This window comes from Haliotis cracherodii, unplaced genomic scaffold, assembly GCF_022045235.1.
Source record: "Haliotis cracherodii isolate W230 unplaced genomic scaffold, xgHalCrac1.p SCAF_1, whole genome shotgun sequence".
In the NCBI taxonomy this organism is placed as follows: domain Eukaryota; kingdom Metazoa; phylum Mollusca; class Gastropoda; order Lepetellida; family Haliotidae; genus Haliotis; species Haliotis cracherodii.
In genome coordinates, this window is record NW_027266264.1 from 61,569,221 (window position 1) to 61,591,984 (window position 22,764).

Below are 22,764 nucleotides of genomic sequence, written 5' to 3' on the forward strand. Positions count from 1 at the left end.
GAGAAGTACCAATGGTTCTGTGTATTACTTCCAAACCAGTTTCTCTTTTTGACGTGACCGGAAGAGGGGGAATCCTGGTCGTCGATCCATTTGAGGTTTAGCTGGGGTTGACCGGTTAATAGAATGCGACACAAATATTGATCGATTAACAAAACCAGCATTAATAACACCTTTGTTCTCATTGACAGGGAGCACAAACTGACCAGTATGAATGCCAAGGTAAAACATACAAAGTTTATATAAATTCTAGCAGCTTTAATCTAGGTTTCACGATTTTGTTTGGAAATTGCTGAATCATGTGATAATGAAGTTTTGTATTGCATGCATATTTATCTCAGTATAATAACTTTTGTAACTTCTCCTACTTACTGTATCCTTTCCTTTCATAAAGGTTTGAAAGGAAGTTGTTGAACTATTTCACTCGTACCCGAAAATTTAATTTAGTGGATTAAATCTACACCCTGAATCTGTGGACATCATAATCACAGCGCTTGTGTGTCATCGTTCCACATCAATGTGCATCGCTACTCATGCATCCCACCTCAGGTTTGCATGGATGACATTCCATTATTTACAGGCTGTATTTACTGACACTCAACTGGAATATTGTTGACTGAGGCTTGAAAAAACATAAACTCACTAGCATATATAGTGTCTTTTCCAATCACAATTATCAAATGCATTGTATGTCAGACGATTCTAAATTTACTACCTGGATACCTAACCTCCTGCTCAGTATCCGTCCTAACCGAGTTGCCCGTCCCAGCCCTAATGTCAGACTCATAATTTGAAATATTTAACCTTCACAAGATAGGCATAAGGATCTATAGCGAAACGTTGCTTTTCACTGTATTAAAGAAGTTGTTATCCATAAAAATTGTGTCTATCTTGTCATCCGTCACCTTTAAGTAATGCCTATCAAACCTTTGATTACCTTTGTCTGGTGGCAAGCCATGAGATGATCTAACAGTGTATAGGCCCCCCTCACGTCTCTTGAAGCCTTTGAAATTCATGCTAGTCTGCTAACCCGAGACAGCTAAATTGTGCTGCGGACAAGTTAAAATCCAGTGAAGGTAGTCCTTATTGACTAATAGCATTTGAGGGTTACAATTCTGAACCAGTTCTAAATGCTTCAATTTGCTACCATTTGGACCTGAATAAGACTGACAGAAAATGTAATCATATTTAAAAAATTGTCTCGTTATTTCAAGCAGGACTAGCTTCAATATAAAGTTTTCACTAGACCTCTGGACGAGTTTAAAAAAATCGAATTTTTAATTCTGCTCATGGCTAATGTTGCTTTGTTATGATCCAGAGAGCAGACGAGTTGAAGGAACAGGGCAATGAATGTGTCAAGAAGGAAAACTACATGGAGGCCATTATCCACTACACGCATGCCATCAAGCTGGACCCATCCAATCACCTTGTATTCAGCAACCGGTCCTTAGCCTTCCTCAAAGTCCAGCAGTACTATCTAGCACTAGATGATGCGAAACAGGCCATCCAGCTACAGCCTAAGTGGACAAAGGTGTGTTGTTGTCATGTGTGATATTACACTTTACTCAAGATGTCGAGATGTCAAGGGTTTACTTGACCTGTAAAATGTTATTACTGTTTTATTTGCATTGTCTGGTGATTTCAGAAATGATAGATTCTGATTTGTTGAACTGCTTTTGTTGGATAGCCTGTCGGACTTTCATTTTGTGGAAGCTTTGTTGGCTTTGTGGGTTGAGTTGTTGACTTTGTTTACTGGTGATTATGTGCCTTAATTACTTTGAGAGTGTGGGTCGAATCCCGGATGGGCCTCCTACCAAAAAAGTACTTAAATTTATACTTTACTTAGAAAATGTAATCCCAAATGTAACATTTGTTGTCTTTTTGCATGGCTTACTTCTGACAAAGTTGACATGATCATTCAGGAATGTCGTGGACAAACACTAGCTTTAGGGTGTGAATCATCTTCCCAAGGCAGGGGCGTTAACTGACTCTAAAAGTCCAGTTTTCACCCTTGCCGATCTGGGCTTGAATTCCGGAGTTACCTTTTGACGGGATGAATGAGTCAATGCAAAGTCCAATCAAAATTGTGTGAAGAACTTGACATCTGGTTCACAAACAACATAGTTTTAACGTTTGCATTTTGAAGCATTTGTACCGCCAACTTGGTACAGATATTTTGCAAATCTTTTCATGTTTTTAATCAAGGTGCTTAAGTGATTTGATGCACTCCGTGAGGTAAGATAATTTTATTACAATACAGGTCCTGATTATCGATCAGATCGTCTTGACAGGGCGCCACCATTTTGTTTGAAGCAAACGTAAGTGATACAAGAGGGGGAATCTGATTGGTCATTTGGTGGGACATAGAAGGGACATAACTTGTAATTAACAACTGGTGGTGCTATGATCAAGCCCAGAAATTCCGGCCTAGTTCGGCAAGGGAGGAAACTGGACTTTTATAGTGAGTTCACGCCCTTGCCTCGGAAAGATGGGTGTCAAGGTGTATAACAGGTTTAAAGTAGTGGTTCATTCTACAAACTCCTGCGTAATCATAGCTATTTGATGTCTCACTGGACACTTGAAAGAATGGATGATGTCATGAACAAGTTAGTTCCTTGGGTATACACTCAAAGGAAGGAATCAGTAATTGTCCGTCATGCTTGTCACCTCTAAATATGACCACTGATGACCACTGACAGGACATGACGTAGGAACAGCCCTAGGTGATGCACACAGGATTCCGACTCTCCTCGAATCAAGTGTGTGATTAACAGAGTGAGAGACTTTTTCCCAAAGGTTTACCAAAAGCGCGACGACCCAGGATAGATTATCGTATGAGGCCACTAACGGGATCGGGTGGTCAGGCTCGCTGAATTGGTTGATGCTCATGATATCAACCACTGGATTGTTTGGTCCGGACTCGATTATTTACAGACCTCCGTCATATAGCTGGAATATTGCTGAGTGTGTCGTTAAACAACAAACAACCAAACTAAAAGTTAAATTTGACAGATGCTGTTCAGTTGTCTAATCTTCTGGTGCAGATCTGTTTCCAGACAATGTAATTAGGTACATTATTATTGGGGTCTTGCCTAAGCTTATCCTAAGGGGCAGCAATACTTCGCTACTATATGAACAAACAATATACTTGTGTGCCTCATGGCGGCCAATAGTCAGTAATAGTGATAACGTTGTGTTCATGTTTTATATGCTTTTATGAACACAATGTTGACATCTGCGTTATATCTTATTCATTATCTGCATGATCAAATATTTTGTTCTTCTGGTCAAACAGTTCTTGTTGATTTCAGGGCTACTTCAGAAAAGGAGAGGTTGAGTTTGCAGTTGGAAATTATAACGATGCGGTTATGTCATACAATGTAAGTTATTCAAAGGTCATCTTGATGCTGATTCAAATGATTCATGTACATGATGTATGCAACAAAATGAAGTAATCTTTCCTGTGTTTTATCTGACAACAGTGCTTTTATCACAGTTTTGACATTGAACATGCTGTCAATGAAGACTTACTGGTACTATACGGGGCGGTCGGGTAGCCTAGTGGTTGAAGTGTTCGCTCGCCATGCAGAAGACCTGGGTTTGATTCCCGGCATGGGTACAATCCGTGAAGCTTCTATCTGGTGTCTCCTGCCATGATATTGCTGGAATATAGCTAAAAGCAGCATATAACGATACTCACTCACTGCTGGTACTGTACATACACACCTGGCCAAATGTTATGTCCCACTTACTGTATATTTCCAATTAAAAAAGACATTTTTACAAATTGATGTCAGCATGTTAAAATACAGAAACTGAAATTGAATATCTAATAACATGTTTTCTAACATTTCCATGGCAATGGTTATTTGACTACCCTTGTGACATGCCTCAGTACTTGCGACCTACCTTTGAAGATCAGGGTTAGAATTGGTCTTCAGCGACTAAAAGGCGACTATGCTTTTTGTGAGAGGCGACTAACGGGATTGGGTGGTCAGGCTCACTGACTTGGTTGAAGCATGTCATTGTATCCCAATTGCGTAGATCGATGCTCATTATATCAATCAGTGGTTTATGCGACGTGCATGTACGTGTGTATGTTTGTGTGGCTGCTTGTACTAGTCCGGACTGATGCCGATTTATAGTGCTAGCCCACTGAGATACCATGCCGCAGTTTAACATGAATACCCCACTCAGACACAGTATATGGACTCTGAGCCGAACAGTCCTTGTTTTAGCCCCTTAATGCCGAGCACCAGACAGGGTAACAAGAAGTACCATCTTTTAACGTCTTTTGGTATGATGCGGCTGGGGATCGAACCCTGGACCTTCTGCTCTCTGGGCGGACGCTCTACCACTAGACCACGGAGGTGGTCATAAATAAAAGGAACATAATAATACGTAAAACAGTTTTTTCAATATGGCTGCCAGGAAATGGAGCCTATCTGACAAACTGGGAAGTCATCATTGGTCAGAAGAGGAATGTGAAGTTTCCGAGGAGAAGGTGTCTACAGTGTGAGAAAGTTAATTTAAAGAGACCTTCCGCTCTCCGGGCGGACGCTCTTCCACTAGACCACGGAGGCGGTGCTAGATCATATGTAGAGGTTCGGGGAATATGAAAATAATCCTGGACAAGCCAGGTAATAGTTGTGGGTTTCCTTGACAGAAAGCCATGGTCCTGGATGCAACTGATGTGAAAGTGAGAGACGCCATCAACAAGACAAGGTCAGCCATGAACAAGGAGAGAAAAGGTACTACATCGTACATCATCTCTGGTGGAAAAGTTAGTTTGTGGTATCAATACAAGCTGTTATACCATGCACAATATGTGAAGCAGTTTGATAAGTATTATTGTTCAGTTTTGTTGTTATAGGATGAGTGAAAAGTTTTCTTGGGACTAAAATGAAATATATACCCACTTGTATGCAGACAGAATACATCCTCACTTTGCTTGTTCAATTCTCTGTATGAAGGTTGATGTATAAGTTCTGAGCCTCAAGTATAATGAATTGCAATAAAGGTATTGGAGTTAGATAGGCATAATCCACTTTGTGCACCTGTTCCCTGGTATTTGTTTGAAAGTCAATGTCAAAGGTATTGGAGTTTGATAGGCACAATCCACTTTGTGCACCTGGGCCCTGGTATTTGTTTGAAAGTCAATGTCAAAGGTATTTGAGTTAGATAGGCATAATCCACTTTGTGCACCTGGGCCCTGGTTTTCATTTGAAAGTCAATGTCAAAGGTATTGGAGTTAGATAGGCACAATCCACTTTGTGCACCTGGGCCCTGGTATTTGTTTGAAAGTCAATGTCAAAGGTATTGGAGTTAGATGGGCATAATCCACTTTGTGCACCTGGGCCCTGGTATTTGTTTGAAAGTCTATGTCAAAGGTATTGGAGTTAGATAGGCATAATCCACTTTGTGCACCTGGGCCCTGGTATTTGTTTGAAAGTCAATGTCAAAGGTATTGCTGTTAGAAGGGCATAATCCACTTTGTGCACCTGGGCCCTGGTATTTGTTTGAAAGTCAATGTCAAAGGTATTGGAGTTAGATGGGCATAATCCACTTTGTGCACCTGGGCCCTGGTATTTGTTTGAAAGTGAATGTCAAAGGTATTGGAGTTAGATGGGCATAATCCACTTTGTGCACCTGGGCCCTGGTATTTGTTTGAAAGTCTATGTCAAAGGTATTGGAGTTAGATAGGCATAATCCACTTTGTGCACCTGGGCCCTGGTATTTGTTTGAAAGTCAATGTCAAAGGTATTGGAGTTAGATAGGCACAATCCACTTTGTGCACCTGGGCCCTGGTATTTGTTTGAAAGTCAGTGTTAAAGGTATCGGAGTCAGACAGGCACAATCCACTTTGTGCACCTGGGCCCTGGTATTTGTTTGAAAGTCAGTGTTAAAGGTATCGGAGTCAGACAGGCACAATCCACTTTGTGCACCTGGGCCCTGGTATTTGTTTGAAAGTGAATGTCAAAGGTATTTGAGTTAGATAGGCATAATCCACTTTGTGCACCTGGGCCCTGGTATTTGTTTGAAAGTCAATGTCAAAGGTATTGGATTAAAAAAGGCACAATCCACTTTGTGCACCTGGGCCCTGGTATTTGTTTGAAAGTCAATGTCAAAGGTATCGGAGTCAGATAGGCACAGTCCATTTTGTGCACCTGGGCCCTTTTTTTCGTTTTTGCACTTAAAATCAGAGTTGCATGTTATTAGTTTTCACTGGCGTGATCCAAATGCTTTCAAGTCTAAAATTTCAACTTTTGAATATGATGTTTCATATACTTGTTACAGTGTTTTAGTATGTTGTTGTCTGACATTTGTTGTGATAATATAAAAAGTGATCCAGCACATGTGATGTCAGATGTAGAAAGTGATGTATTGATTGTTCAGCGAATGCCCGTCTGCCGTGGAAGTTTGCAGCTGCTGGTGGAGGAATGGGCCTTCTCATTGTGATCGCAGATCAGTACCTGGCTAAAGAACCTTCCATCACTGTGAGTAGACAACACAATCATCAAAAATGATTCTGTAGCATTTCATTGGCTAAAATAGCAATTTGGGGGCATTTATGTTTCCATAAACCCGAAAAAACATTAGGCCACGTCTGCTAATGGCTATTGTATCTTGATTGGCTGATAATCGAATGGGTGGGGCTTGTGTTGTATTATTGCACTGAATGATGTCACAGATTTCATACTGTTCACTACATTTTTTTGTACTAGTTAATGCTGGGACGGGTAACTCGGGTACTCGGGTTGGGTGGGTACTGAGCAGGACCTGGGTATCCATAGGACTACCTTGACCTGTGGTTAGTCACATGAAAATTGTTTTATGGCAAAAGTTATCTAGAATTCTATGGTTACACTACAAGTTACTAATGTTCACATTTCTTTCTGACTATGCACCCATTACTTCTGACTTTTATATGTTTGAATAAAAATAAAACTCCAGTCAATTTCTTTGTGTGCATAACAAGATCGTTTTATACGTGTATCTGAATACATTTTGCCCGGGCTACGGTCAAGCTATTCCCAATCAGACATTCATTTTGTACCCAACGCTTGAGACCCACAGCAGGTACCCGGGAAGGGTGGGTAAATTTGGACTCGTCCCAGTCCTGGTACTTATCATTAAATAAGGTGTCTGCAAAGTTATTACTGCTGACCTTTTTATTTATAGGAATTGACGTCAATATGTTTTTGTGTTTATGGCATCTCAAACTTAAATCCAGTGCGCACATTGTGTAAATCTGCAATGCAAAAAATATTGAGGTCAATTCTTATAACTTCCCAACTGTGCTCTGTCTCAAAGAGTGAATGTAGCAGTACAACTGTCTCAAACAGAAAAACATTACTGAACCCTGTCAACATCGTATTCAAGTTCTTTTATATTGCACCAAATTTAATTCACCAAGTGTATGCTTATTACTACCCCAGTCTTTGGATCAGAGTGCACTTGATTTTCATTCTCAGCTCCCTCGGGAGTATACAACCCAAGCTTCCTGTCATGCGGTAGACGGTTAACAGTCACATTACCATCTCATCCTACTGGGTACCCATTCACTGCTGGGTGATCAGAGACATATTTTGAACAAAGTCACTTGCCGAAGGAGACACAACATGTGCTTCAGTGTGGGGCAGGACTCTCAGCAGTCGAGCTGCCGAACACGGTCACCCACCAAACCCATCACCTAATTTGTGACCTGTGTGCTGTTCACAGGACCACGTACCACCATGTGTATAAGTGTTCATATTCTGGCAGTATGTGCCATGTTTACACAGGTGTGTGTGGTGTATTTCTGCCATGACTGTGAGGGTTGGTCGGGTAGCCTAGTTGTTAAAGCGTTCGCTCGTCACGCCGAAGACTCGGGTTTGATTCCCCACATGGGTACAATGTGTGAAGCCCATTTCTGGTGTCCCCCGCCATGATATTGCTGGAATATCGCAAAAAGTGGTGTCAAACCTTACTTACTCACTCACTCACTCACCAGAAAGATCCACCATTGTATGTGTGATGCAAGTGTGATTACAATCTTTTTTCAAAGGAGGGATGCTCGTAACGACATGTAGATGAATTCAGATAGTGTGAGTGATGGTATTGGGGAGTATTGTTTTTGTTGATAAGATATCAACAAATGATTTAGTTATGTTTATTGTACTTTCGCACTTTGTCCGTCAAATATAAACCCTAAAGAAATTAAACGTTTCTTGGGCATCGCCACATCACTTTAAATCCTGCGTGTTAGTCATTTAATTGCCAGTGAAAACATCCAGACATGGATCTGCTCTGCCCAGAATGCCGTCAGATCGCTACTTAATCGCCCAGATCGTCATCGGAGCGCTATCGTATCACCTAAGAGTGCCGCCGATCGCCACGAAAGACTAGGACCTACCCCTCTGCGAACCAAGCATAGAACTCATGAGCGCCTCAGAACGCTACAGGTTTATATAGGATCAGACCCAAAATTCTGCAATCGGGTCACAATAGGATCCACAGGTTGCCTAGATCGCTCTGGATTGGAGTAGAGCGCATTAGTTCGCAATGATCACCATCGGAGCACAAATAGAGTGCCACGTACTGGATCGCATCCTGATTGCCTTGGATTGCAAAAGGAGCGGGAACTGATCGTGCCAGATCACCACATTTTGGGTTGTTTGGTTATGAGCAAAGGTCTTCAAGTCGCTATTGGATCACATAGATCACTACTGGATCGGAACAGGAGCGCTATCTGATCGTCATCAGATCGTAAGCTGGGGCGGTCGGGTAGTCTAGTGGTTAAAGCGTTCGCTCATCACGCCGTGATATTACTGGAATATTGCTAAAAGCGGCGTAAAACCACACTCACTCACTCCCAGATCGTAAGTGCCCCTAGATGAGGAGACCTTTGGCGCTCCCCCTCAGAGCACGTAGAGCGCAGAAGAGCGTCGTCTAGTGGAATGGGGTTATATGGGATGTGTGTGAACTCTGAACCCTCTCTGCGACTGTGTGTGGTGTGCCTCCTCAGCTGTCTGTCTCTGTTGTTTCAGTATGTGGTGCTTCAACTATTGCTGATATCAGTTTTTGCAGCTGCAGGCTATGTCATTGCCCTTGGATACAGGTATGTCACTCTCCTTGCTTCAACTATTGCTGATATCAGTGTTTGCAGCTGCAGGCTATGTCATTGCCCTTGGATACAGGTATGTCACTCTCCTTGCTTCAACTATTGCTGATATCAGTGTTTGCAGCGCTAGGCTATGTCATTGCCCTTGGATACAGGTATGTTACTCTCCTTGCTTCAACTATTGCTGATATCAGTGTTTGCAGCTGCAGGCTATGTCATTGCCCTTGGATACAGGTATGTTACTCTCCTTGCTTCAACTATTGCTGATATCAGTGTTTGCAGCTGTAGGCTATGTCATTGCCCTTGGATACAGGTATGTCACTCTCCTTGCTTCAACTATTGCTGATATCAGTGTTTGCAGCTGTAGGCTATGTCATTGCCCTTGGATACAGGTATGTTACTCTCCTTGCTTCAACTATTGCTGATATCAGTGTTTGCAGCTGTAGGCTACGTCATTGCCCTTGGATACAGGTATGTCACTCTCCTTGCTTCAACTATTGCTGATATCAGTGTTTGCAGCTGTAGGCTATGTCATTGCCCTTGGATACAGGTATGTCACTCTCCTTGCTTCAACTATTGCTGATATCAGTGTTTGCAGCTGTAGGCTATGTCATTGCCCTTGGATACAGGTATGTCACTCTCCTTGCTTCAACTATTGCTGATATCAGTGTTTGCAGCTGTAGGCTATGTCATTGCCCTTGGATACAGGTATGTCACGCTCCTTGCTTCAACTATTGCTGATATCAGTGTTTGCAGCTGCAGGCTATGTCATTGCCCTTGGATACAGGTATGTCACTCTCCTTGCTTCAACTATTGCTGATATCAGTGTTTGCAGCTGTAGGCTATGTCATTGCCCTTGGATACAGGTATGTCACTCTCCTTGCTTCAGCTATTGCTGATATCAGTGTTTGCAGCTGTAGGCTACGTCATTGCCCTTGGATACAGGTATGTCACTCTCCTTGCTTCAACTATTGCTGATATCAGTGTTTGCAGCGCTAGGCTATGTCATTGCCCTTGGATACAGGTATGTCACTCTCCTTGCTTCCTGTTGCTGATATCAGTGTTTGCAGCGCTAGGCTAAATGTATATGTGGTTGTGTGATGTATATCTTGTGCATTACACTGTAAATCTTGAAATTAATGCGTCTCCAAATACGACTGCTGACCCCTAACCAAAAATGCAACTCCCCCCCATCTCCGCCCTGTCCCCGCCCCATCTCCAGTAGAATGATATATCCTTACCTTAATCTTAATCCAATCAAACAGCAAATAGCACTGCTTATTAGCACTGAGTAGAGAACGTCTGTAAAAACAATAAACAGTTTTCCTAAAAACAACACAGGTTATATGTTTATTTCTTTGACTGGCATTAAGGAAACAATAAAGTAATTGAACCAACAACAGTTCACTGATTGGTATGCGGAGAACAGACTTGAAGGCAGATGCCAAGGCAAAGGCTGTAGATCTGAGGATAAGAGTGATGAAGCCTATTGGTGCGTGCTGGGTCGTGTCAGCCTTTGACACAGTCTTGCGTAGGTGGGGTCTGTCTGGACTGATGGGGTACTCAATGTTGCCTAGTTTGACACGAGTGAGTAGAAATCTTGACCCCAGCAGTGAAAGTGCCCATTGTGTGATGTCTGTTCTTTGGATGACATTGTTATTTACTTGTTACAACTGCTGCTCAATAAACCGTGATGTGGAATATATAGGTTTTTGTGTTTATATTGAAGTTGGTATTTCAGCTAAACAAAGTGTGCAGTGAGGCCGTCTTATTGTTGATAGTCATTTTGGAGACATAAATGCAAAGTTTAGTTAATGTGAGCAAAGACCACTTGCATTTGTTCGCAATTAATCACATTAGTTTCAAGATTTACTGTATACCTGGGGGGGGGCACGGGTGGCCCAGTCGTCTAAGGCGCCACGATTCGCTGTGCAGAGTTGCGTTCCTTGGGCACGCCAGAAACCTATGATCGTGGGTCGAATCCCGGTTCGCCCCGATTATGTTTCTAGGTTTGTCAGCACCACACCCGTGCTCGTGGGTTTCACCGAACTGGTAAAAGTCTGAGACCTGCATCACTTCGGGCTTTCCTCCCACATTAAGCTGACACGCCGCGATATAACTGGAATACTGTTAAAAGAGGCGTTAAACCCAACTCACTCACTCACTCACTCACTCACTGTATACCTGGTGCTGATGTATGTGGTTGTCTGATGTATATCTGGTACATTATAGATCTGCTGTCTCATGTATGTGGTTGTCTAGTTCAAACCTGCTGTATGTGGTGAAATGTTTTCATCACAGTGAAAAGTGTCTGTGGTTCAGTTATAGGATATATAAATTATTGTTTCTGCTGGTTGTTTCAGGTTTTTGCTAAACTCACAGAAATCCTCGTTACTGGAAGCACCAATAGATTTACTGTCCGGTGAGTATCAGAGTAATACAAGCTACGAGGAGCTGGGAATTATGTGGAGTGGATTGTTAACATAAACTTGGGAATTTCACTTTATATCAGACAAAATTAGTTCACTGTGACCTACTTATCACTGTGAAATTTCTGTGATACGTTCCAAGTACAAGTTCTCTTATCCTTTGATTGGGGGGACACTTTTTCAATTTGTAGTTCCAGGTAGGGCAGGATACGCTCACCTTTTTCGCAAACTCCTGGTATTATCACTATTTGATAGTAATTCATTAATGCATGCTCATGATATTGTCAGAATCTTACATTAGACCCTTTCAGCAATAATTTCTTTTTAGTATGGAAAAGGTTCTGTAGCTTTGATTTACAGATCCGCTGACAAGAAAACACAAATTATATTTAAAATATTATTATCTCATACCTGACTGATCCTTGTGGCTCTATAAATATAATAGACAACATTAACTGCGATATAATTAAGAAGCACAAAACAAACATCAAATATTTTGTTAAACTGAAAAAACAAACTGTTAACCAAGAAAAATACATTTTTGGGTCTAGATACACGTTGACAATATGTTGATGTTGAAGCGACACTATGAGGATGTTGTTATTGTAATGACATTGTTTTGATGTTGTATGTCACTTACATTTAAGGATGTTGAAATGACAATGTAAAGATGACAAAGTAGACACAATTTATCTATATTTTACTGTAATGGTAAGATCCTTATACCGTTGTCATGCAAGACTGAATAATGAGTATCTTTATTTTACTGTAATGGTGATGTTTCCGTAGAGATCCTTAAACTGTTGTCAAGCAAGACTGAATAATGAGTATCTTTATTTTACTGTAATGGTGATGTTTCCGTAGAGATCCTTATACTGTTGTCAAGCAAGACTGAATAATGAGTATCTTTATTTTACTGTAATGGTGATGTTTCCGTAGAGATCCTTAAACTGTTGTCAAGCAAGACTGAATAATGAGTATCTTTATTTTACTGTAATGGTGATGTTTCCGTAGAGATCCTTATACTGTTGTCAAGCAAGACTGAATAATGAGTGTCTTTATTTTACTGTAATGGTGATGTTTCCGTAGAGATCCTTATACCGTTGTCAAGCAAGACTGAATAATGAGTATCTTTATTTTACTGTAATGGTGATGTTTCCGTAGAGATCCTTATACTGTTGTCAAGCAAGACTGAATAATGAGTGTCTTTATTTTACTGTAATGGTGATGTTTCCGTAGAGATCCTTATACCGTTGTCAAGCAAGACTGAATAAGGAACATGGTACAGTATAGAAATGGTGTTGATTGCCATGTCTCCATGTAGACGATGGAAGAATTTTTTGATTGACATTTATCAAAAATTATATTGAATTGTGTCTTTCTAGGCATTTCTGAGAAGTGGGACGGATGACAATCAAACAATTCACTGTAATGCAATGTAATGACTGTCTTCTGTCAAACAGAGATGGAAGGCAAGCCATCAGGCCAGACAAATCCTGAAGAATCTTCCCAAGACACGTCTGAGTCAGGAAAGCGCCATCGTAAAGGAGGCACGGGTGCAGCGAGACAGAGATACAAGCAGGGAAAGACCTGATGACCTCACGACAACATCGCTGGATACACTGTACATACGTCATACAGCCATCAAGGGTTAACACACGTCACACTTTCATTCACAAATTGGTTTTAGGTTGTCAATGAAAAAATTAGTCAGCATATAACATAATTAAAAACGAGTTTCGTCGGTTATCCGTCCATCCATCTTGATTTGTTTCCTGGGCCCACTTGCACAGAGTGATCTTAGCGTTAAGACTATCGTAAGCCTATGTTAAAATATGGGAGTTACGATCATCTTAGCGCTAAGATTGCTTTGTGCAAGTGGGCCCTGATCTTGATACTGAAACTATCCAAGATATCTTCATGGAACTGGAGACACATATCGTCCAAATTAAAGTGTAATTTTAGGCTTAAAAAAATAAAAGAATTGGTTCTCAGTCAATATACTGCAGAAAGGTTGGTGTTTTTAGTTTTTGCTTGTTCTAACTAGTATGTAACCAAATAAACAGTTGTGTACCATCAACCTGAGACATGGTCTCCTCACATAAACAAGCATACTCCTATTGCAGCTATGACCATAACACAAGATGTGCAGTAAAGCAGTGTGCATGTAAAGGGAAGTAACTGCATGATTTTTTGGATCACATTGTCTATAAAAATTAAGATTTTAAATTAAGTTTTGGAAAATGGAAATAAAGACGAAACGTGTGGGAGACTTTATGATGATGTGGGCAGTGCCTGAGAACCAAGATTAAAGGGCTGGGACGAGTCCAAATTTACTACCCGGGTACCCGACACTCTATTACCTGGCCCTACCCGGATAACCGCTATAGGTCTCAAGAGTTGGGTACAAAATGTCCGAATGGGAATTGTTTTACAGCAGCCCTGGCAAAAACTATTTACATTCATGTTCATGTATACACTGCAATTGATAGACGCTTTATCCTTACTTGAACATATAAAAGTCAGAACGAATGCCTGCATAGTGAGAAAGAAATGTGAACATTATAACTATACTAGCTTGTAGTGTAACCATTGAGTTTTATTGTTAATGTCATGTTATTGTAAACAGTATGTCACGTGACAAACGGGTCCAGGTAGTTATGTGGGTACCTGGGTCCTACTCAGGACCCACCCGACCCGAGTACCCGAGTTACCCACCCCAGCCCTACAAGACTATAATTATTTTTTAGCCTAACCAAGTTGTGCATGTTATCAATTAAGAGAACTGCTGTGGTGGGCACAGCAGGAGAAATTTCTGTCCCCAGATTGCAGGTCAGTTTGTGATAGTAGTGATAAAGTGTTCAACATTTGTCGCAGATTTGTACTCCGGTCAAAGGTCAAATTGTTGACACATCAGGGGTTAACACAATGGTAGATGAAGTAAGGCAATTATCTTTGCCACAACATGAACATGCTATGCAGTACGTGAGAATCCCTATCAAGGGTTGAGTAGTATAACCTGATTAGATGGGAAACAAGGCAAGTTGCTAGGACAGCTGTCATAGCTTCCCAAATTGAGAAGAATTAGTAGTATTTCTGAATTGTCTCATTCCCTTAACTTTAAAATCTGACATTTTTCGGAAAGTAGTCTGAAGTCTGTGTCTACATAAGTTCTGTTCAGTCTACATAATAAAACTAAATTCCACTGAAAGTGATGTTGAGACCCAAGATCGGTCTAGTAGACTCAAAAGTGTTTGGCATTACATTATGATATATATACTACTCAAAAGAAATTAAAGAACGCCTGATTCTTTCATATTACCATAATTAATCTGTCATGGCATAACAGAATAACTACAGTAATATGAAAGAATCAGGTGTTCTTTAATTTCTTTTGAGTAGTATAATTGCTGAATGAAATGAAAATGCCTATATTGTGATTTTATCATATGCACCATCTGTTAGTAAGAACTAGACATGTGGTTACTGTTAATTGGGTTTGATAAAAAGTACAATTACTGGAAATTATTGAAAAGCTTTAATCAATTCTATTTGAGGTGAAGGGCTCAATATTTCATATACTCTTATTAATCCTACATGCCAGTACAGTGACGAGTTTATATACATATTCAGTTTTGGAGTTGGCAAAAGTTAAAATGATCATAGATAGTGAGAATATATCTTAACCAAACCATTTTGTAGATTTGTAAATTTTACGTGCAAATTATGTTCAGTTTATGTTATGTCTAATAAGATCAGCATGTTCATGCACTGTACCACTGTATGTGGGATTCAAACCAGGTCAGGGTGACGAGTGAGCACAGTTAACCACTACACCATCCCCATTGATGCAATGAAAAAACAGAACGCTGTTTGACTAGCTCTATCTATGAATGAGATAACTGCAGACATATTCCTGACTGCTAAAATATAGTGAAGATGGGTGGCCTAGTTGCCCACTTGTCTAAGGCGCCGCGATTCGCTGTGCAGAGTTGCGTCCCTTTGGCACACCAGAAACCTAAGATCGTGGGTTCGAATCAAGGTACGGCCCGATTATAATTCTAGGTTTGTCAACACCATCATGTGTTTCACCGAAGTGGTAAATGTCTGAGACCTGCATCACTTCGGGCTTTCCTACATTAAGCTGACACACCGTGATATAACTGGAATACTGTTAAAAGCGGTGTTAGACCTAACTCACTCACTCCAATGACATAGAGTTGTTGCCTTCTGATAGGGGTATACAAGAACATGTTCTAGGTTTCATATACCAACCAGTGTTTTGCAGGCCAGTCCGTAGCAAGCCCACCCCTTTTTTGCTGGTTGAGACCACCCCTCCCCACCTTTTATTCATCATGCCGTGGTTTCTAAGATTATTAAAAGAAATTTTGTTTTGAAACTCATAAAAATCAGATCTTCGTGTTGCTACCACTACACATAAAGGAGCGAGCACCAAGATCTGACTTGACTGAGATTGTCTTGTACCCTCATTTTTGTTGTTATTTTGGGTACTGGTTTCTATCGTAATGTGATTGCACCTCTAGTATATATTCATTATCAGGGATCATCTCGTATCACATAGTCAGGGCATGCTGAATCGGAAATCTGTAAAAGAATGTGACAATACAGTGTGATAAAATCACTCTGTCAAACCCTATTATACTGCCACCATCAGTGAACATGTAATGTCACATAAAATATCTTACAGTCTCATTAAGGTTAGATCTTCGTGCTCGCTACCGCTACTTGTGTAGCAGAAGTGAGCAATAAGGTCAAATTTTTTTAGATTGAGATTGTATATCACAAGTCTTGATAAATTATTTTTCTTCTGATTTAAGATCTACCACTAGGGTGGATTTGGCACCCTGGTGTAATGTGGTTCACCCTGTGTCTGAAAAGACTGATGGCAGCATGATGGGGTTTGACTGCAAACTTCTAGTTGTTGTAAAAGGTATGATGAAGCAGTTTTATAAGAGTGTATGTGAATGTGATAAAAGAAATTGAATTTTTTTTAAGTGTTGATTTTTCAATTATCTCCTTGACTTGTGCAATTACACCACTCACTCACTTGAGACGGATACTCCATGGATGTAAGAGAAGACTGACGGAATCGGGTGGTCAGGCTCGCTGACCTTGTTGATGCATGTCACCGTATCTCATGATGTCAATCCCCACTTAATTATTTATTGACATTGCTGGAATAATGCTGAGTGTGGCGTTAAACAACAAACAAACATATCGTAATCCCTTGCAGCTTGTTGGTTATTCACTAATCATTCTGTCCTCCAACAAAACATCATCCAGGTTGATGCATGAAATCCATCTCATCTCAATCCTAAATGTTTAATAAGGGACCGGTCATAGGCTACTGATACACTAAAGTACTAAAAATATGCTCCCCTAATACTTGTCCCTAAATTGCATTATAAAATGTCCATTTTGCCATGACCCTCCCTTTCCGCTCCCCCTGCCCCTCTCAATAATGACCGGTTCCTTAGACTGAAACTTTGCTCTTTCTTTCTTTAACACTGCACTCTGCAATATTCCAGCTATATGATGGCGGTCTGTAAATAAACGAGTCTGGACCAGACAATCCAGTGACTGATTCATGAGCATTGATTGGGATTTGGGATACAATGATATGCTTCAACCAAGTCAGCGAGCAGGACCACCTGATCCCATTAGTCACCTCTAACGACAAGCATAGTCGCCTTTTATGACAAGCATGGGTTGACCTATTCTACCCCGGATCTTGACCGGAACTGGACTGTCAACATGCGCAAATGAAAAAAAGAACCATCGATACCTTTGAAGATAAAATCAGCAGTTTATCATACAACAGTCATACTGGCAACATTTATATATTATTCATATATTTCTTTCTGTCAATACATGGCATTCCATCCATTTTGAATCATGCACCTGTTCAGGTTTCCTTCGATGATGAAGCTAAGTAGTGTAAAATGTAGTCTTAATGTATATGCCTAAAATGAGGTGTGTTAACTATTGGCCACATCCAACTTCTTCTGTACATCGTCAACAATTGTATCTAGACCTGTTTCAAACAGGTTGATATTGCCATTATTCTTGAAGATGTAGTCCCAGTCTAAGACACTGTCCAGTCCACACTCTGATTCCGCATCATCTACACCTGAAGAAGTAACAATGTGACAATCAATGACAAATCATCTACACCTGAAGAAGTAACAATGTGACAATGACAAATCATCTACACCTGAAGAAGTAACATTGTGACAATCAATGACAAATCATCTACACCTGAAGAAGTAACATTGTGACAATCAATGACAAATCATCCACACCTGAAGAAGTAACAATGTGACAATCAATGACAAATCATCTACACCTGAAGAAGTAACAATGTGACAATCAATGACAAATCATCTACACCTGAAGAAGTAACATTGTGACAATCAATGACAAATCACCTACACCTGAAGAAGTAACAATGTGACAATCAATGACAAATCATCTACACCTGAAGAAGTAACAATCTGACAATCAATGACAAATCATCCACACCTGAAGAAGTAACATTGTGACAATCAATGACAAATCATCTACACCTGAAGAAGTAACAATGTGACAATGACAAATCATCTACACCTGAAGAAGTAACATTGTGACAATCAATGACAAATCATCTACACCTGAAGAAGTAACAATGTGACAATCAATGACAAATCATCTACACCTGAAGAAGTAACAATGTGACAATCAATTACAAATCATCCACACCTGAAGAAGTAACATTGTGACAATCAATGACAAATCATCCACACCTGAAGAAGTAACAATGTGACAATCAATGACAAATCATCCACACCTGAAGAAGTAACAATGTGACAATCAATGACAAATCATCCACACCTGAAGAAGTAACATTGTGACAATCAATGACAAATCATCCACACCTGAAGAAGTAACAATGTGACAATCAATGACAAATCATCCACACCTGAAGAAGTAACATTGTGACAATCAATGACAAATCATCTACACCTGAAGAAGTAACAATCTGACAATCAATGACAAATCATCTACACCTGAAGAAGTAACAATGTGACAATGACAAATCATCTACACCTGAAGAAGTAACAATGTGACAATGACAAATCATCTACACCTGAAGAAGTAACAATGTGACAATCAATGACAAATCATCTACACCTAAAGAAGTAACAATGTGACAATCAATGACAAATCATCCACACCTGAAGAAGTAACATTGTGACAATCAATGACAAATCATCTACACCTGAAGAAGTAACAATGTGACAATCAATGACAAATCATCTACACCTGAAGAAGTAACATTGTGACAATCAATGACAAATCATCTACACCTGAAGAAGTAACAATGTGACAATCAATGACAAATCATCTACACCTGAAGAAGTAACAATGTGACAATCAATGACAAATCATCCACACCTGAAGAAGTAACATTGTTACAATCAATGACAAATCATCTACACCTGAAGAAGTAACAATGTGACAATGACAAATCATCTACACCTGAAGAAGTAACATTGTGACAATCAATGACAAATCATCTACACCTGAAGAAGTAACAATGTGACAATCAATGACAAATCATCCACACCTGAAAAAGTAACATTGTGACAATCAATGACAAATCATCCACACCTGAAGAAGTAACAATGTGACAATCAATGACAAATCATCCACACCTGAAGAAGTAACAATGTGACAATCAATGACAAATCATCCACACCTGAAGAAGTAACAATGTGACAATCAATGACAAATCATCCACACCTGAAGAAGTAACAATGTGACAATCAATGACAAATCATCTACACCTGAAGAAGTAACAATGTGACAATGACAAATGATCTACACCTGAAGAAGTAACAATGTGACAATCAATGACAAATCATCTACACCTAAAGAAGTAACAATGTGACAATCAATGACAAATCATCTACACCTGAAGAAGTAACATTGTGACAATCAACGTCAAATCATCCACACCTGAAGAAGTAACAATCTGACAATCAATGACAAATCATCCACACCTGAAGAAGTAACAATCTGACAATCAATGACAAAACATCTACACCTGAAGAAGTAACAATCTGACAATCAATTACAAATCATCTACACCTGAAGAAGTAACAATGTGACAATTGGACTGTATTAAGAGTAGTTAACTTATTCTAAGAGAGATATTTGGAAAATCGGAATTTATTTATCTGCCAAATGCAAAAAGAAGGGGAAGGTGCATGCAACGTGCCAAGTCAATAATTTCATAGCGGCACACACGTGTCGTGAGACCCCTCAATGTTGAATTGCACATAACAGTATCATTTATAGTATTAAACGTATCAAAAATTAATTGTCAGTTAAATGCAATATTTGACAGCACGTAAATTTAGCAAAGGAATAATGTGGTAACTATAACAAATAAATAGAAATAACAAGAATTTATCACATTTCTTCACCATCATACATTAGTCAGTCAGTACAATGAGGTCAGATACCTTCCAGTCGAGACATGGGCCCATTACATTGTAGATGTAGACTTACAACACCAATATTCCAGATACATGATGGTGGCCTGCATATAATTGAGTCTGGACCAGACAATCCCGTGATCGATAATGCGTGCAACAATTCACATCATTGGGGTTCGATGACACAGAGTCAACCAAGTCACTGATCCTGACCACCCCATCCGTTAAGTCGCCTCGTAAGGCCAGCATACCTTGCTGGGGAGCAATTCTAACCCAGCACCCTATTGGAGTAATTAAATTGATAATACACCCTATCCTGTATATTAGATGCAGTCATTAATTAAAGTAATGTGTACCTGACTGAAAGACAAATCCCCTGGCTTTGCGGACATCTTCATCAGCTTCTACTCTGACAGTCCATGTGATGCTGGGATAGTTTTGTTGGAAGTATGCAATGTCAGTTAATCTTCTGGCATCACTGATGATCCAAACTTTCTTGTCGCTTCCTTCTCCGGATGTCACAATACGGCAGAAATACCCGGGGTCTGCATTCCGCTTCTCTTCCCCCCACCGGATCATGTCTGGTCGATATCGCTCCTTGTATTCAGATGCATCTAAGAGACGTGTGATGTCTAGCTGGTGTTCCTAAATACAGGTATCCAGTTGATTATTGTACAATTTAAGGGATCACGAAAAATGTATCCAGTTGATTCAAGTTACAATTCAAGGGATCAAGCAAAACAAATTTATATATAATATATAGGCTCAAAGCTGTTTCCAACCTAGAAAATATGTTATTTGTTGTATTCATGTAGCCATACAACCATGTCAGACTTGATTTTTTTTTTTATGTCTTGATTAACACTATTAATTGCACATACTTTAAAACATGATCCTCTTTTTATTCAGTGAAGAAAATATATTGATTATTGCAACTTAAACGAGTGACTGCATAAATAGCAAGAAGTATTGACATTGATGGATGATCAATTACCATGATTACAGCCAGTCCAAAGTAATCCAACAGATTAATTATACAAGAGTCTGTCCAGACATGCTAGGCATCAAGAAATGAATCAAGTTTGATCAGGAGTTCCTAGTTTACTGATTCTACTTATCAGGAATCCAATGATTATAAAAAAAGAAGGATTCATCCAGGACCCAAGACGTATCCAGGGAGGACATTAACATGTAGGGAGAGAAAGCTTTTTTTACAAACTTGGAGGAATGGGTAAACTTGGAATGCCTTTTATGTTGTGATAGGCTGTTGTTAAACTGAAACATCTCAACTATAATAGTGTTTTATTAAGTGTGTGCTCAATTGGTCAAATTCTCAGTATTTGTATACAATTATTTACTGGTTATCACCTTTGCATATTGCCCCTTGAGGGGTGCTGACAAACGCATGATACAACATTTCTCGTTTCCAATCCTGAAAATGAAATATAACAATTAATTACAAAGTCACACAATAATTGCCTTGTGACATCCAATAAATTAAAGCAACAGTTTTTAATGATTTCCAGCAGAGTACATAAAACTTTGATTATAGGATTAATGATTACTACAACATGCTCTTGTGTAGAGGATTATGAATTCGATACATTACGAATACATTACTGATTTGTGCTCAATTAAAATGTTAATAATCTGTTTCAGTAAATAGTTTGCTTCCACTATTGATTTAGTATGAGTTGATAAATTATCATAACCATAACACCAAACAGACATGTGATAAACAGACCGATATGTGATAAAGGAGAGTGGAGTGTGGTTGTTGGGAATGGAAAATTAATGGTGCTTATCCATGTCAGCTGGTGAGAGTGAAATAGATTAAAAAATTGTGTGATTATTGTTAATTGGAGAGTTATGTGTCATGTCACACGCTTCAGGGAAATATATAACAGATACAAACTATAGAAATCACCTGAAACAGCATTATACATGTTAAAAGCAGAATTATACTACTCAAAAGAAGTTAAAGAACACCTGATTCTTTCATATTACTTTAGTTAATCTGTCTTAGCATGTGAGATTTACTATAGTAATATGAAAGAATTTGGTGTTCTTTAACTTCTTTTGAGTAGTATATCTATCAAAAGTCGACTCGTTGGTGTAAAAGTGCAAAACAGACAGGGCCCAAGGGAAAGAAAACACTGAATACCGAAAGAAAACTACCAATAAATACAGAATATGAATGCTTACTTGTGAGTATAGATATTCAATCATAATTGATAGACTACCCTTAAAACTGCAAACATAATCAAGAATACATAGATCTATATAAATAATTTTTTAGCAACTGTTTAAAGTTTTTGTGAAAACACATTGACTCCAAAGTCACAAGCAGCACATTAAACATGACAAACAAAATATATATAGATGCTTATAGTTGTGTCACCATGGTCAGACAATCACCTGATCTATCATCCTGATCAGCTGATTTGTTGTGCAGAACAGGGCTGTTTGTTTTGACTTACTCGGAACTTGTCATCTCGCAACCTATTTCTGATTCAAAGCCACACATAACATAAAACACGTATTTATAATGTACCGTTGTAGTAACTTCTCAGTAACATAGTCCTTGCCAGATTTTCTCTTTCCACTAAAGACGAGAACTGCTACCGGAACGTGTGCCATTGTTACTCGCGTTATCACGACAGGGCGACGAACGGATTAAAGTGTGTCATTTCCGACAACATAGTTAAACAACTAATTCACTCATTTATTTAAA

The 22,764-nt window shown here is 39.5% G+C and overlaps 2 protein-coding genes across 2 annotated transcripts; one reads left to right on the forward strand and one right to left on the reverse strand.

Annotated features, from left to right (window-relative positions):
* The first annotated feature begins 73 nt into the window (after positions 1 to 73).
* LOC139466843 (hsp70-Hsp90 organising protein-like) lies at positions 74 to 14,688 on the forward strand. The gene is made up of 8 exons (XM_071248568.1): positions 74 to 219; positions 1,316 to 1,528; positions 3,309 to 3,377; positions 4,664 to 4,748; positions 6,394 to 6,494; positions 9,027 to 9,097; positions 11,464 to 11,522; positions 12,993 to 14,688. The coding sequence occupies exons 1-8, from the start codon at positions 208 to 210 to the stop codon at positions 13,121 to 13,123; spliced, it is 741 nt and encodes a 246-aa protein (XP_071104669.1). The 5' UTR covers positions 74 to 207; the 3' UTR covers positions 13,124 to 14,688.
* A 2,666-nt stretch (positions 14,689 to 17,354) lies between these two features.
* On the reverse strand, positions 17,355 to 22,670 carry LOC139466847 (phosphomevalonate kinase-like). The gene is made up of 4 exons (XM_071248584.1): positions 22,585 to 22,670; positions 21,399 to 21,462; positions 20,387 to 20,675; positions 17,355 to 17,680 (listed from the first exon to the last, which is right to left on the reverse strand). The coding sequence occupies exons 1-4, from the start codon at positions 22,668 to 22,670 to the stop codon at positions 17,529 to 17,531; spliced, it is 591 nt and encodes a 196-aa protein (XP_071104685.1). The 3' UTR covers positions 17,355 to 17,528.
* Between the last annotated feature and the right edge of the window lie 94 nt (positions 22,671 to 22,764).